Source organism: Aquila chrysaetos, chromosome 23, assembly GCF_900496995.4.
Source record: "Aquila chrysaetos chrysaetos chromosome 23, bAquChr1.4, whole genome shotgun sequence".
Classification (NCBI taxonomy): Eukaryota; Metazoa; Chordata; class Aves; order Accipitriformes; family Accipitridae; genus Aquila; species Aquila chrysaetos.
The window spans coordinates 711,701-726,538 of NC_044026.1; the positions used below are offsets into that span (position 1 = coordinate 711,701).

Sequence of the window (14,838 nt, forward strand, 5' to 3'; positions counted from 1 at the left end):
AATTCTAGTTCTACTAAAAATCAGTTACAAAAAACTCCAGCTATTTCACTACTATGAAGTAGGTTTGGTTTTGGTTGGTTGTTGTTGTAGGGTTGTTTTTGTTTGTTTTTTTTTTTTTAAATAACAGATGGACTATATCACGTTACCAAATCTTACAAAGCTTCTAGTTTACTGTCACTTGAACATTCATACTAACAGAAAAAAATTGAGAGGACCTGGGCTAGAAATCGCTTATAGTGCTGAAATACATTGGTGCATTTGTATCTGGAAATCATCCTATTGGCTAACATTCAACAACAGAGTACTACCAATTTATTTATTTAGAACCCACGCAGTCTACTCTTTATTTAAAAATACACCAGTTACAGTTAAAGTTAAAAGCTTATCATGACAGGATTTTCATTTGATATTTAAAGATTAAAACAGAACAGTGTAATAAGTTACCTTTCTGTAGATATCCAAAAGAAAGCAATATTATCCTAGCACTCATTGGTGCATGTTAGAACCTCTCGTTGGTATTTGTGAGAGTAACTGCTAGACTATTGGGATTATGAAGTCATAAATACCAACCATTTTAAGTTTATGGCCAATTCTCTCAAGTATTCTGTGCCTCAGGATCATATATATATATGCGCGCTTATTCCTAATGCTCCTCCACATAGTCATTTCTCTATAACTATTGTGAAAATCATAAGCACTAATTCTGTAACTTTACCATTGAGGGGAATTATGTACCCTTGCATTAAGTTATACAACTCTGATTCCAAATCCAAACATAAATGTTCAAAGTTTTATGCTAGGTCAAAACTAATTAGTGGTACATAATTTTATTATAAAGTGACTTTTCATAGTTCACAAACAACTTTAATATTAATCACCATCACAAATCTTTATCAATAGTTTCTGTACAAGATTGGTACAACAAACACGTAACTTTTCTTTTTGTTACGTTAAAGAGACAGTACTATTATACTTGTATTTCATTAATTTTGGCAGAAATAATTGCTCGGGACTGAAATCTGTTGTAAAATATGCAAGTCCAACCCCCTGTAAACTTTTTCAAATGTTTACGTTGTAAAAACGAATGATGTTACAACACAGCCAAGTGCAACTGCCTTACAGAAGAATTTTACCTCCACCTTACAGATCCAAATCTCCTAATTCCCTCACAAGAAGTCTTTTTTGGGTATCAGTGAAAATTTTGGTTAGACACGTCACCTGACATTTGGTCTGCCTTTTAAAGTAAATTAAAACCACTCACTGGAGTTTTTGAAAAAAAAAAATCAGTATCAGAGAAACTGGTAAAAAGACTACAGACGAAATTCACACCACAGCTTCTCAATAGCTCAAGCACTGGAGAGACCACAGTTGTTGAAGCAGTCAACTTGGTGATGTAAAGGGGTTTTGCATTGACTAGAAAACTGACGGGGTTTGCATCCATTCATTAATTCTATTCTTACTTCTTTTAAATAATGCCAAAATGTAGCATTAGCGGTTATTGCAAATAACTTTCTACAGCCTCAGTTATCCCCATCAGCGAAGGCAGACTAAGCCAGCACACCATTATTGTTTTCTTGTTCTTGAGTAACTGTTCAACACTACGGTCTCCTACGTAAGAGTTAAGCCTCACTCTCCCCGCAAAAGACTGTCAGACGTCTTGTTCAATCAATCTTGTGACTTCTGGTCAGCAAAATCCTAGATCCGAAGGGGCAGCGGGGCTGGGGTGGGGGGTGGGGGGGGAATCTTCCGAATTCTCAATCCATGCATTAGTTTGACAATGCTACCCAATTTAATGAGGGGTTAAATTGGACATGAGGACTGTCTTGAAAACTGTTTTTAAACAATATACTGCCTGGGAGGACACAACGCAAGGGGCAAATCTAAAACTGCTTAGATCTTATTTCATTGACATGATTTTCCCACTGTTACTGGAATGATTTATTGATTTGCCTTTGACTGAAGAGAAGCAAAGTCCTCTGCCTCAAGCGGCACAGACAGTGTTGCTCTCAGCCTACTTTACAGTATCTGTGAAACGCACTTGGAAATTGAGACCCAATGGAACAATGAGTTTCATACCTTATGGTCATCATCACAGCATGTATCAAACAGATTTTACTAAAGCATCACCTGGAAAAGCTTGGAAAATTCTCCACTGTGCTCTACTGTTTCTAAGAAACTTCTGCTGTTTCTGGTATCAGCAAGTTTGCTATTTTGGCGTCACACTAAAGCCCCAGCACCTCCATTTCTGACCCCTTCAAACAAAAACAAGCTGCTCAACAATGTCTAATCCGTGCGTCACGTAATCCTGCTTAATACTCTACAAACTCTGGGTAATATTTGGGTAGTTTTTAAATTTAGCAAAGAACATCCTGGCCTACTTCAAAGATACCCTCGCCTTGGGTAGCGTCCCCTAGAAACGTCGCCCACACTCATTTCAAAGAAGAAAAGCAAACACGCATAAATGCATAAGAGAAATGAACAAAAGATAAAATAAGAGATCCTGGTCTAATGACATGATAAAAACATATAATATTACAAACTGAATGATCGAAATGGGAATGCATTACGCAAGCACCAACCCCACCACTCGAACAATTAAAGAGACATTCTGACTTTCTGACGCCGCTTTGGCCCCATTTACCAGCGGAGGACAGAGCCCTGCGCGAGTACATCCGACTCCCCGCTTCCAGCGAGGGCAGACTCTGCCGCAGAGGACCGTGGCACGGCCAGCTCAATCACGCAAGCCTTCCTCCCGTCGACACAGAGCTATTTATATAAAGTCGGCTATCGCTCCGCCGGAGAAACAGAAAATCCCTCCTTTGAGACGTTGTTCGCTTTCTGCAGCATCATTACCTTAAAAGCGGCTCACACTGCAAACACTGCCAAAGAGGTCTAAATCAAATTCCATGATAATTCTTCAGTATACCGTTCTGACTCTCCTTCCTAAGATCTCTCAGACCCTCGCTGAAGGACAAAAATATGTTCCTATTTTGTTTAGGCTGTCAGGCAGACAGTCTCCAATCATTAGCCTCTTGTCAACAGCGATGCTGGGGTAGATTACCAGTGCGCAGTGCTTGTAATGGCAGGTGCATGGCCCTGGGGCTGCCATCTGCCAGGAAGGAAGCGTTCTCCTCTAGGATGCTGAAGAGATTGACAAATAATGTAAACAAAACCCTGAATCCTTCCTAATCTATGGAATCAAGCTATGGCATTACTCTTCTGCAATGTAGATGTTACTATCGGAGGTGGGGGCTTAGGTCTGGGGCATGGGTTGGGTTTTTTTCACTCTTAACTATTTCTGCGATTGATTTGCTGAGATAAAAAACACACTCTAAAATAACTTTTATTTAACCGAGACAGGCAAATCTGGATTTGAAAACAAACAAAAAACCACCCTAGTATCAAAGATGTTTGTTTTGGAAAGTATTTCCCCACTGTTAATTTGTAATGTACCTCTTTCCAGAGTGTGTTGCCCTTCACTGTGCACAAGAACTGGATTTTTTAAACTACTATTTTTGATACACCTAAACACAATTTTGGGCCATCATCACTGGTAAAAAATTGAGAACATCTCTTCTGAAAAATTTTTTTCAAAGTAAAAAAAACCTGGACAGTAACAGAACTCTGAGTATTGTCTTTGGTCTTGTAAATCGATTTGCAAAGGGATTTCTCATGATCAGATTGAACATCTTTCCTATACGGTGCTAGTTTAGTGACCCATTTTTCACCTCAGCTACCAAGCAATAGCATGCTTCCGTGCAAATGTGCACACGCTTACCAGACTAGTTGCTGCGATCGCACCTATTCTTCAGGAAAGTTATTCCTTACTGTCTAACCGGCCACACAGAGGAGATTACACACTACTGCTGCCTTTGAGCGAGCCTCAAATGTTACTGTATGTGTTCGCACTTTAACACTCCATGAAGTGTATTTTTTAGGTGAGCCTCTGTAAAGATGTAAGCAATCTTTACATTGATTTCTCTGTGGTTTGTATCAGGCTTATAATACCTAAGCCTTAAAACCTTGCTTTAAATACAAACACTTACGATCCTACAATTAAGGGATTCATCCTACCCAAATTAGTGTGGAAACTGCAAATGCAATCCAAACCAGTAATCCTGGTTTCCTCTACAGCTGACGGAGACGCAGGTGAAAATCCATGCTACTTTATAACTTGCATTTCAAAGAGGTGGTGGGAGCAGTTGCCCTTGCTGGCTCTGTTCACTGCTGCTGGTTCTCAAGAGCGCCCGACGGACGGACTGACTGACCCAAGATGCCCACGTGCTGGATGGCTAAAGGCAGCTGAGACAAACACAAATGTAAAAAAAAAAAAAAAAAAAACAAGAAAAGTTTTCCTTTTGAAAGGCTGCAGGAGGAAAACCAGCCTTTTCAACAACCGGCAGCAAGGGGACTACTCAGCTGAACTTGGCTTTTCAAGGCTGCCGCTCTTGACCCCCTACATCCATACGCACAAAAACTTTAAAAATAACTACATGCCAGACAACAGACACACAAACAAAACATATCTGAACTCTGGGGTTACTACACCGCTTCCTAAAACCTCAAAGGATGCTACAGATTTCCATGTATACACAGATGGCTTCTAAGCAAACATTGTAAGAAACTACAACAAAAACCAGAGTTGTGAAACCCTCATAATTGCATGCCCTGATTTATCAAATCAGTTGCTATATGCACTTCAAATTGCTGTTACACACACTGCGCCAACACAACGTTCGAACTTCCACAAACTCTGCTGAAGTATATCATGACTAATACACAACACACCTAGACACAAAGAGAAAACATATGGATGACCAGTACACAAAAGCACACTATACCTCAACAAATTGGGAAAAAAAGACCCCAGATACAGCCATTTCTTTATGTGTTTATTACTTTAAAAAGAAACATATTAACGGTGCTTTAGAGAAAACTTCATAGAAACAGAAAATACCTGGATGTACTTATGTTGCCCTTTAACTGCTGAATAGGGAGGAAAGTTAGGCTACATACACTAACTCTAGCTTAATTCTTCTGGGGATGTTTGCTGTGTTTCAACTTTTAAACCACTCCAGCATTCCAATGTAATTAATGGTATTTAAAAATAATAGTAAATCAAGTGTAAAGAAACCCATGTTATTCTCTCCTTATTAAAAAAAACACAAAACACCACCACCACCATATAAAACATGTCCTAATGCTCTTTCTGTTCAAACATTCCTTTATCCATTTTACTTACAAGCAAACGTTAGTCTCTGTAGCTATCTTGAAAGAAATCAAGTAATCAGAAGCAATCATCAACCTAAGCATTTCCTCTGCCTTGAGCAATGACTGTACTGGTTCATTTTAGAACAAACCCACCATTCAACTTGGTCTATAACAATTTATCTTAAATGACTCAAAGTAACCATGACATTCTTTCTATAAGCAGTATAGCTGAACATAATTTAAAGTATAAAGCAAAATAAAAGTCTAATAGATGTTACACATTTTAATATTCTATTTGCTTGTAAAAAGCTGACATCCGTATAATCAACATAATTTAAAATATCAAAGGCTTCATTTAATCTTAGATAACCTCAGTTTACATCTTGTGTTTCACAAGTGGCACTGCTAGGTGCAGACCCAACCATTTTCGTTTGGACAGCTGTGAAATGATTTTTAATAATAAAAATCACCTAGTAATAATCACCTCAGATTTTTAATTCTAAGCGTAAGAGGTTAAAAAAAAAAAATCAAACTATGTAAGGTTATTAGAAGCAGTTCAGTTCTTCCTGCCGTTAATTGTCATGTTCTCACAGAACTTATCAGTAAGAGAAACTACTACAGCTAATTTATGCAAAAACAGACTTTACAAGATGTATAGATTTGTAATACCGCATATACTTCTTTTAAGACTTTTAAAAAGTTATTTTAAAATGAATACAAGTTTTGTTAAAGATACAATTAAACATTCTCATGCTGCTCTGAGAACCAAAACTTTATGGCAGTTGGCATATTAGAGGGGGAAGGAAAAAAAACCTTAATAATATAATTAATCGTGCAAAGTAATCCCAAAGAAAAAGGAAAACAAGGGTTATTTCTTGAATTATCTAAAATGTCATTAGAAAGACACAGGAAGAGATTTCTTAAGATAGGCTTTTTATTGTTTAGGTGCAATCATAAAACTCCCACAAAAGTAAGAGCTAATTGACAAGGCTGGGGGGGGTCATTATTATAAAAAATCACCTTATTACGATCTCAACTAGATGCATTACAGATTATTTCTTTAAATAAATCAAGACAAAAGAAACTTAACACAGGAGGAAAACCACCCTCAGGTTTTTTTTGCACCATTACACATAGTATCTGTTCAATTTTAGGAAACTAGACCAACTACTAGAAACATTTACAAGTTACAGAGGATTTGTTAATGGAAAAGAAAACAAAACTAAAGATAACCCACCCAAGTCTGGTGTTTTCAATTAAGCAAAATTCCTTATTACACACCCACTAAATTTAACAGGAATTTTACTTAAGGATTCCATGATTACACACAAAGCGTAAAATCTTAACCCCACCAAAACAGAGAGAAAACTCCCATCTGACTTCAATAGAACTAAGATCCACCATAAAGAGTCACATCGTTATTGGGTGTAATCTGTCATAAATACACTGGAATAAGTAGTTTACACTGTACGAGAGAAATGAGTGTAAATGTCTCCATAATGAAAACCACACACAGTTCATAAGTTTTTAAGCAAAAAAGCGGTCATAATTTAAGAACAAAGGCTAATTATCAGCAAGTAACAAGTTTTAACCAACCAGTAACAGTATTATTTTATTTACACATCAGATGAATGCAAGTGTTTCTCCAATTCTTAAATATTTGCACACTTTCAGAACACAGTAAAACTAAATGAACCGGTAATTTCGAGCAACCTTTTAATTTCGCTGTTTTGACAGCAGTTGTGGATGCACTCCCTTGCTCTTGCCACGACAGGATAATATGGACAGGGATCTCCGCAAGCACAGCACTCCCTACAGCAGGGGCAAGTTACTGATAGCAGAGAGACAAGCTACATGTGAAAACCAGCCACCTTTAAATGATACAAGTAATTTCGCTTAAAACACTTATCCACGTGAAAACACATCTACTGCTACAGACCATCAGAAAGAATTCAAACTGGTTTTTTACATGTATTTTACACAAATTGAAATATTAACTTACTGAGAAGGTAATTACAAGGAGCTCATTTGCATACCCTGTATCTCTGAGATTCTCCTGTTCTAAATATTAAATATATGTGGATTCTCCATTGTCTTAAAATTGCTAGAAACCTCTCTTGGTTTTTGAAGAACCTTTGAAGAAGTTAAGCTTCTCACTTTGCTAATGTAGTTAAAAACAAAACTTGAAAAAAGTGCAAGCAGCTAAGTAAACAATGCTGATCATATATAAGCTATCTCTTGTGCAAACCATTAATTTTTACAAAATTAGATTCTCTCAAATCTACCTGAATTACTACTGTGTCAAAGTAATCTTGCTTATGCTCAAAATACAGTTTTCTTTAAATTGCATAAGTGTTTCTCTGTAAAAGATGAAATTCTTAGTAGGCTCCCAAATCACAATGCTTGAAATTCAAATACACTGGCACAATACTTGGTGATCTTTTAGACAGTGGCAGAGGTCCTTCCGTAAACAAACTTCAGTGTGAAATGCCAATGAAAACCAAAAGAGAAACTAGGAAATTTGCAAAAGTTAATGACCTGATTCGACTTACACCGGTAAAGTCCTTTGTGATACATGCCTCCTTCCCCATGCTACGACCGCTTCAGTTTGCCTGCCACAAGTGCAATTAACCCGAAACCCCGATTTTGGTACCTAGCCCTGCACACTGCGGACTGATGGTGCTCGTGTGAGGCTTTTCCTTACTGCCTGGGCCTGACACCGGCCGCATTAATCCCCGAGCCCCATCACCCAGCAGGCGTGCACGCTCCTCAGGGAAGCGGGGAAGACAGCCAGCCTTGCCTCCTACAGCCAGAGCAAACCTCCGCCAGCTTCCCCGCACCACTTCTCCATGGGGTCTGCGTTTAAAAGCTTACGGGAAAGAGGAAAAATAAATACGCATGCAGATTAAATATTGAAAGAAGGCAAGCCTAGAACCTCCCTTTGACAAACGTGCAGCAGAACTGAACCCTCTCCTCTGCACGCCGCCGTGCACCCAGTGAACGCGGCGATGCTCACTGCCCTCTCCTTTTGTCTACCGGATGGCAAGGACAGCAGTCGGTTCCCCCTGCTTCTCTGACCAACCGGCTCTTTCATTCCCGCTTTGCACCTGGATGGTGACCGTGCTCCCATCCACTCCCAGTTTTCTCGGTGCCCCCCACCCCCCTCTTAGGGTCAGCACTTTCGGGAATGCTGTGGAAATAGCTCTTTCCCAACACGGGGCTTGGTTTGCAGCTGGGGCTGTAGGTGGCTCAAGAAAAACTCCTCGTTTCTGTGAAAAGTCACTCTGCAAAGCAAGGGGCGTGATAGTTTGTTGGTGCCCGGGACCAAGGCTGGACACGGAGAGCGGTAACTGCAGCACCCGCACCCCTCCAGGTCGAGCCACAGGGAACCTGAACACAACCCCAGCAAAACTAAAAGCAACAGACAAGTAACACACTGCCCTCAGCCCTTCCAGTCATTCAGAATAAGCGTTCATCCTTTCAAACTCTGACATTTCATTCAACAATCCTCTCGTCTTAATTAGGTTCAAAGCTTGCTCCGCAAACGGTGAATCTCTCATCTTTTCCATCTTCCTGTACTTCCTATCAAAAGAGAAAATATTTTCTTCTTCAAAATCAACTAGCTACTAAGAAAAAAGAAAAAAACTGCAAGCGGCTCTTACAAACTCTCGCTGTTTGCTTATTGTTGATGACCTCTATCAGCACTGTGAATACAGAAGCAATACCTATTCACCTCCAAGCAACTGCTTTTATGAGGTATGTCATTTTACCGAGCTAGACCCATAAACACATATTACAGCTATACATGCATATGGGTTTAAAATACTGTGTCTTGCATAAATTCAAGAGCAAAGAGAATCCCTGCGGTGTCTCATCATTAACTTTTCATCCCTGACAGACTGGCTGTTCTGCGCCCTCCTCAACCAGCCCCCAGTTGTGTACAAATTCTCACTCGCTAAGAGGAGGCAGGCTGCTATTTTGGGGGGGGGGGGGGGGTGGAGGTGGGGGTGCATTTCTTTGTTTTGGTTTTTTTTTAAAAACAGCAAAACTAGCACCTCAACAAAGGAACAGCTACATAATCAAATCCCAAATTCTCTCTCACCCCAAGTTTCAGATTTCTTCGGTTTGCTGTTGTCTTTGAACACCCAGCATTTGCAATCCGTATAAAAGCAAGGCAACCAACTGGTCATTTGGGCTGGGACTGAGCTGCCAGCTGGAACGCAGTTAGGCACCACCATAGGGTGGGCCTTGAAATGAAATGTGTGATACAACATGCAACAGCTCATGCCTATAGTGACTTCTGGAAAGAATTTTTTTTTTTTTTTAAAGTCACATTCCATGCTCACCATGATTTACTGTTAAAACTTTTGCGAGAGATAAGATATTTCAAAACCAAGATATTAAATTTATCCTTCTCATTTTAGTAGGATTGACCTTCCCAGCCAGAGAGCCAAGGATTTTTTTTGTAATCTGATGTCCTCAGTCCAACAACCTTGTTTTTTAACTCCATCGTTTTACATTTTTAAATAGCATTTAGAAGCTGCATTAACATAAACTATTTTGGTCACATTTTCCAAACACTTTCCAAAAATCTTACATAAGAAAACTCTGAAGTACAGCCCAAACATAGCAACCGTGTAAACATTAGCTTCTATTGGGGTACCCAGAAGTATACACTTGTAATAATAGCACAGAATTCAAACGTGAAGAAATATCCCGAAATTGAACTTTTTCTCACACAAAGAACCAGCGAGTTCCTCCAAGGCCGTTTATTCCAGGACATGTCGGGGGAAAAAGAAATCTTTAAGAAAGCGAGGAGGGACAGGGCCCTACCCCACACCACACAACCCCACGGCGAGGAACAAACACCAAGCACAAACACGCGGTGGCACAGGCACTCTCAGACGTAGCTACTCACCTTTCACAGCACTCGCTTCTTTCAGGTTGTGAGACAGAAAGTCTATGCTGGCATAGGCGCTCATCTCCATGCCGTTGACACCGCCGTTCAGGACGTGCCTGGCTCTCGACCTGGCTTTGTCACAGTTTGCCAGGGTCCCGTCCACCACGTCGATGGCGATGTAGTTGAGGCCGTTCTGGAAGCCAGCCGAGGTCTCCCGGCACATGGGGCTGCTACCCTGCTCCTCCTCCAGGCCTTCGCTTTTCCTGAGGGACACGTTCTCCACCGAGGCCGAGTTGTGCCGTTTGGGGTTGTGTGCGAAGGAGGGGGACACGGGGGTCACAGTGGTGGTGGAGGAGAAGGTTTCCGAGCTGTGCCTCCTGCGCCCCTGGGGATCCGCCCGGATGACCTTGGCCCCCCGGTTCGGGTCCGGGGGAGGGCTGGAGAGGATGAAAGCCTCCACCCCGGAGAGGGTGAGCCTCTTCACCCCAGCCGTGGGGCTGTCGACCCGGGCACTTTCTGGCTTCTGAACGATGGGTTGGGGTGGGGTGGTGGCCATGCCAAAGGTCATCTCGGTGTAATCCCCGCCGTCGGACGGGCTGGACGAACAGGCCACCCCCACAGCCGCCTTCAGGTAGCGCCCCTCGGGCTGGCTGGTGCTGGAGGAAGAGCCCGGCGAGAGCGCTTCCAGGGAGCCCACCGAGACCGTGCCCGACTGGGAGGGCGACTGCGACCCGAAGTCGATGTTCATGTAGTCAGAGAGAGGGGAGCGCCTCTGCCCCGTGCCCGAGCCCAGGGAGGAGGCCGGGCTGTCGGCAGGCAGCGAGGGGGGCGAATAGACGGCGGCATCCCCGAAGTCGATGTTGATGTACTCGCCGGGGCTCTTGGGCTCGGGCGGCAGAGGGTGCTCGTTCATGCTGGGCAGCATCGTCCGCAAGGTCTCCAGAGAGAGGCGGCTGGGCCGGGCCGCCCGCTGGCACCGCTGGCTCAGGAAGCTCTCGGTCCGGCTGTGCCGCAGGGGCGAAGGCACCGTGTGGCTGGAGGGGGCGAAGGTGCTGGCGGGCGACCGGCCCGCTCCACACACCGCCTCCTCCGGGATCGTCCTCCCCGGGGAGTTCATGAAGACGTACTGGTCGCTGTCCTTCGCCGGGCCCTGGCTCTTGTAGGAACGGGGTAAGGAGCTGTACGAATAGCAGCCGGGCTTGGGGGGCTCGCCGTGCCCGTGCCCCGAAGGGGCGAAAAAGAAGTCCGGGGGGGTGAGGGAGGGAGCCTGGGGCCCGTGCTGGGGGTCCCGAGGGGACATATTGATGTAGTCGCCGCAGCTCAGCCTCCCGTCCGAGCTCTCCACGGAGAGCCTGGAGCCGCACCACATCCGCATGTACCCGCTGTCGTCGGGGGAGCTCTCCCCGGGCGAGCTGGTCTTGTAGCCGCTCCTGTTCCCGGGGGACCCGCCACCCAGCCCCGCCCGGGGCTGCAGGATCTGCTTGGGGGCGGACACGCTGGTGGGGCTCATGGGCATGTAGTCATCGCCGCCCCGGCTTCCCTGCCCCAAGGCGGCGGCCACGCCGGGGGTCATGGGCATGTAGCCGTCATCATCTCCCCCCCCCCCCTCCTCCTCCTCCTCCTCCTCCCGCTGCCGGCGGCCCCAGGTTGGTGCTGCTGCTGCCGGAGCTGCGGTGGGAGCCGATCTCGATGTCCCCGTAGTCCTCGGGGTAGGGGGTGTAGGTCACTTTGGGGGAAGCCCCGGCTTGGCAGGACGGGAAGAGGCGGCCGGCGCTGCCAGCGAAGGTGGCGCGCATCAGCGTGTACTCGTCGAGGGAGGCGGAGGAGACCTGCGGCGGGGGGGGGGCCGCTGCCGGCACGGGGTGGTCAGGGAGTAGGTCCGCTTCCGATGGCCCCGGTCGGCCGCGGCGTCGGGGCACGGCCGGTAGCAGAGGCGGCCGCTCGGGGGCCGCTCCATCGCCATGTAGCCGTAGAGGTCGGTGCCGCCCCCGGGGTCCCGCACCGGGGGGGTCTCGGCCACCGACTCGGGGGTGTTGCTGCGGTTGCTGGCGGTGGAGGAGGAGGAGAAGGGCCGCAGGTCGCCGCCCGGGCTGGAGCCGTACTCGTCGAAGGACATGAAGCCGGCGTCGCTGGGGGAGCCGGAGACAGAGGCGCTGCCGCTGGACGGCCGCTGCGGGTGATGCGGGGGGGGCCGCCTCGGAGCCCAGGCCGCTGCTGGAGGAGAGGCTGACGGGGCTGGTGGCGGAGGGGGGCGAGTGGGAGGCGGGCATGGACATGGAGCGGCTGCTCTGCAGGCCGCCGCCGGCCAGCACCGGCAGCAGCTTCCCCGCCTGCCGGCCCCCGCCGCCGCCGCTAAGCGTGTGCGAGCGGCTGAGGGGGGTCCGCACGGGGCCCGGGCTCATGGGGCTGCCGGCCGCCGAGCCCACCCGGCAGCCGTCGCCCTCGCTGGCCGTCCGCACCCGGCACGGCGTGCACTTGCTGCCGGCGCCGGCGGCGAGGCTGTCGGTGCGGGAGCGGCGGAGGAGGCCGGTCTGGCTGGGGGGCAGGTTGACCAGGTGGTGGTGCCGGCGGCCGGGCACGGTGATGGGGTGGGTGGCGGAGGCGCCGCCGCCGGGCCCGGCGGCCCCACCGGAGGAGGAGGAGGAGGAGGACTGGCTCTTGCTGCGGGGCCGGAAGGCGTACAGCTCCTTCAGCGCCTTCATGGCCTCCAGGATGGTCTCGTGGATGTTCTGGGCCACCACCGAGTCGTCCGCCTGCATCCAGAGCTCGCCGGGGCCGGTGGCCGCCGAGCGCCCCACCTCGATGAAGAAGAAGCTGTCGGAGTGGCCGCAGCGGCGGATGTTCATCAGCTGCAGCGTGACCGAGGGCAGCTCGCAGTTGAGGCGCACGAAGCCGATGGTGCGGGCCGAGAGGCAGAGCCGGTGAACGCCGGTGAGGTTTTTGCTCTGCCCCAAGCCCTTGGGCTTCAGGGTCACCTGCCAGACCTCCCGGTAAGCAGCGGCGGCCGGGGCGATCAGCCCGTAGCTGAGGTCCTCGCCGGCGGCGGCGAGGGAGGCGGCGGCCGCGCTGCAGGAGGCGGAGAAGGGGGAGGCGAGGTGGCGGTGGGGGGACCCCTGGCAGGCCGCCTTGCCCTCGTTGAGCAGGTCGGTGAACGCCCGGTACCAGCCCTCCTGCTCCTGCTCGTTCTCGGCCGCCACGGCGAAGTACTCGTCCTTGGTGTAGAGGGCGATGAGGTACTTGTGCTTGGCGTCCGCCCGCTTGTTGATGTTGAGGCAGGAGTCCAGGGCGATCACCCGCTTGGGCGCCCCGGACTTGTTCCTCCATTTCTTCTCGCTCTCGTAGTACTCCAGCCGGGCGCCCCCCGCCTCCTCCCCGCCGCCCGGGCCCCGCAGCACGAAGAAGCGCTTGTGGCCGTGCTTCTGCTTGCGCAGGTACCCGCACTTCCTCACGCCCTGGTTGTTGTTGTTGTTGTTGTTGAGGTTGGGGCCGGGCGGGGAGCTCAGGGGGGGCAGCAGCCCCAGCACGGCGGGGCTCGCCATCCCCGGCCCCGCGGCGGGAGCGCCGCCCGGCTTCTCTCGCTGCCGCCGCCGAGCGGGGCTGGGGGCCGAGCGACGCGGAGAGCGGGGGGGGGGGGGGGGGGGGGGGGGTAGTGGTGGCGAGAAGCGGGTAAAATAAAGTTATTCCTCCGCAGGGAGAGCGCGGCTGCCCGGAGCCGCAGCGGGGTCCTCCGCCGTCGCCTCTAGGCAGCGGGCGCTGCCGGCGGCCGCCCGGCGTCCTCCCCGGCTCGGGTACCGGCGGCTGCGCCGCTGCCGCTCCCCGGCCGCTGCTGCTGCTGCTGCTGCTGCTGCCGCCGCGGCTGCTGCCGGCGCCGGCGGGAGTTTCGCCGTAAGTAACACATCGCGCACCGAGTGCCCCAACTAAAGAGCAAAACAACACGTGACCGCCGCCTTACCGAGACGCTCACACACCGAGACAGGGCGGGGCGCGGCCGCCGCCGGCGCCGCCCCGCATTGGCCACCGCGCCGCGGGAAAGACGGCTCCGCCCGCCAATGGGACGGCGGGGCGGGCCCTGGGGTGCGAGGCGGCGCGGCGCCGTTGGGCGGCGGGAGCCTCGCCCCCCCACCCCTCTCCCGCCCCTCCGCGGCGGGCGCGTTCCCGCCCACAGCCTCCGGCCCCCCTCAGGCGCGGCGGGACCCGCCTGCCGCCCCCCCCCCGCCTCAGCGCACACAGCGCGGAGCGCGCCGGGGCCGCGGCACGGCGGGGAGAGCCGGTGCGGCCATCGAGCCCCCGCTGCTGTCCCTCGCCATCCATCGTAGTCCCGGCGGGCAGCACGCCGGGGGCAGGGAGGGGGGGGGCGCACCAGCGTAGCTCGCCGCCGCCGCCGCCATCAGGTGCTGCCGACCCGCCCGCCGCGGGCCCCTCACCCCCGGAGCGGAGCGGAGCTTCCGGGCGCGCGTGTGCGCGTGCCAGCCTCCCCCCCGCCACCCCTTCCCCCCGCACTCCCACACACACGCGTGTGTGCGTCAGCCCTCCTCGCACATGCACGCACGGCGGCTCCCACCTGCCCCCCCTCCGCCGTTCCCGCGCTCCTCCACCCGGTGTGTCAGCCCGTGGCCGCCCCTACCTCACCCGCCTCCATTCCGCTCCCCCCCCCCCGAAGGACTCGGGGAGTCGCCGCTCCCCGCCGGGCCCGGCTGCTCCCGCCCCCCCCCCCCCCCCCCCGGCAG

The 14,838-nt window shown here is 50.1% G+C and overlaps 1 protein-coding gene across 1 annotated transcript in view; it reads right to left on the bottom strand.

Annotated features, from left to right (window-relative positions):
- Nucleotides 1–14,069, bottom strand: part of IRS2 (insulin receptor substrate 2) — a 31,474-nt gene extending 17,405 nt beyond the window's left edge. Inside the window, 5 exon segments of the mRNA XM_029998737.1 lie at nucleotides 9,314–9,370; nucleotides 10,130–11,717; nucleotides 11,719–11,955; nucleotides 11,958–12,299; nucleotides 12,301–14,069. Of these exon segments, the coding sequence (XP_029854597.1) occupies nucleotides 9,314–9,370; nucleotides 10,130–11,717; nucleotides 11,719–11,955; nucleotides 11,958–12,299; nucleotides 12,301–13,650 (3,574 nt within the window). The 5' untranslated portion in view covers nucleotides 13,651–14,069.
- Nucleotides 14,070–14,838: the final 769 nt, after the last annotated feature.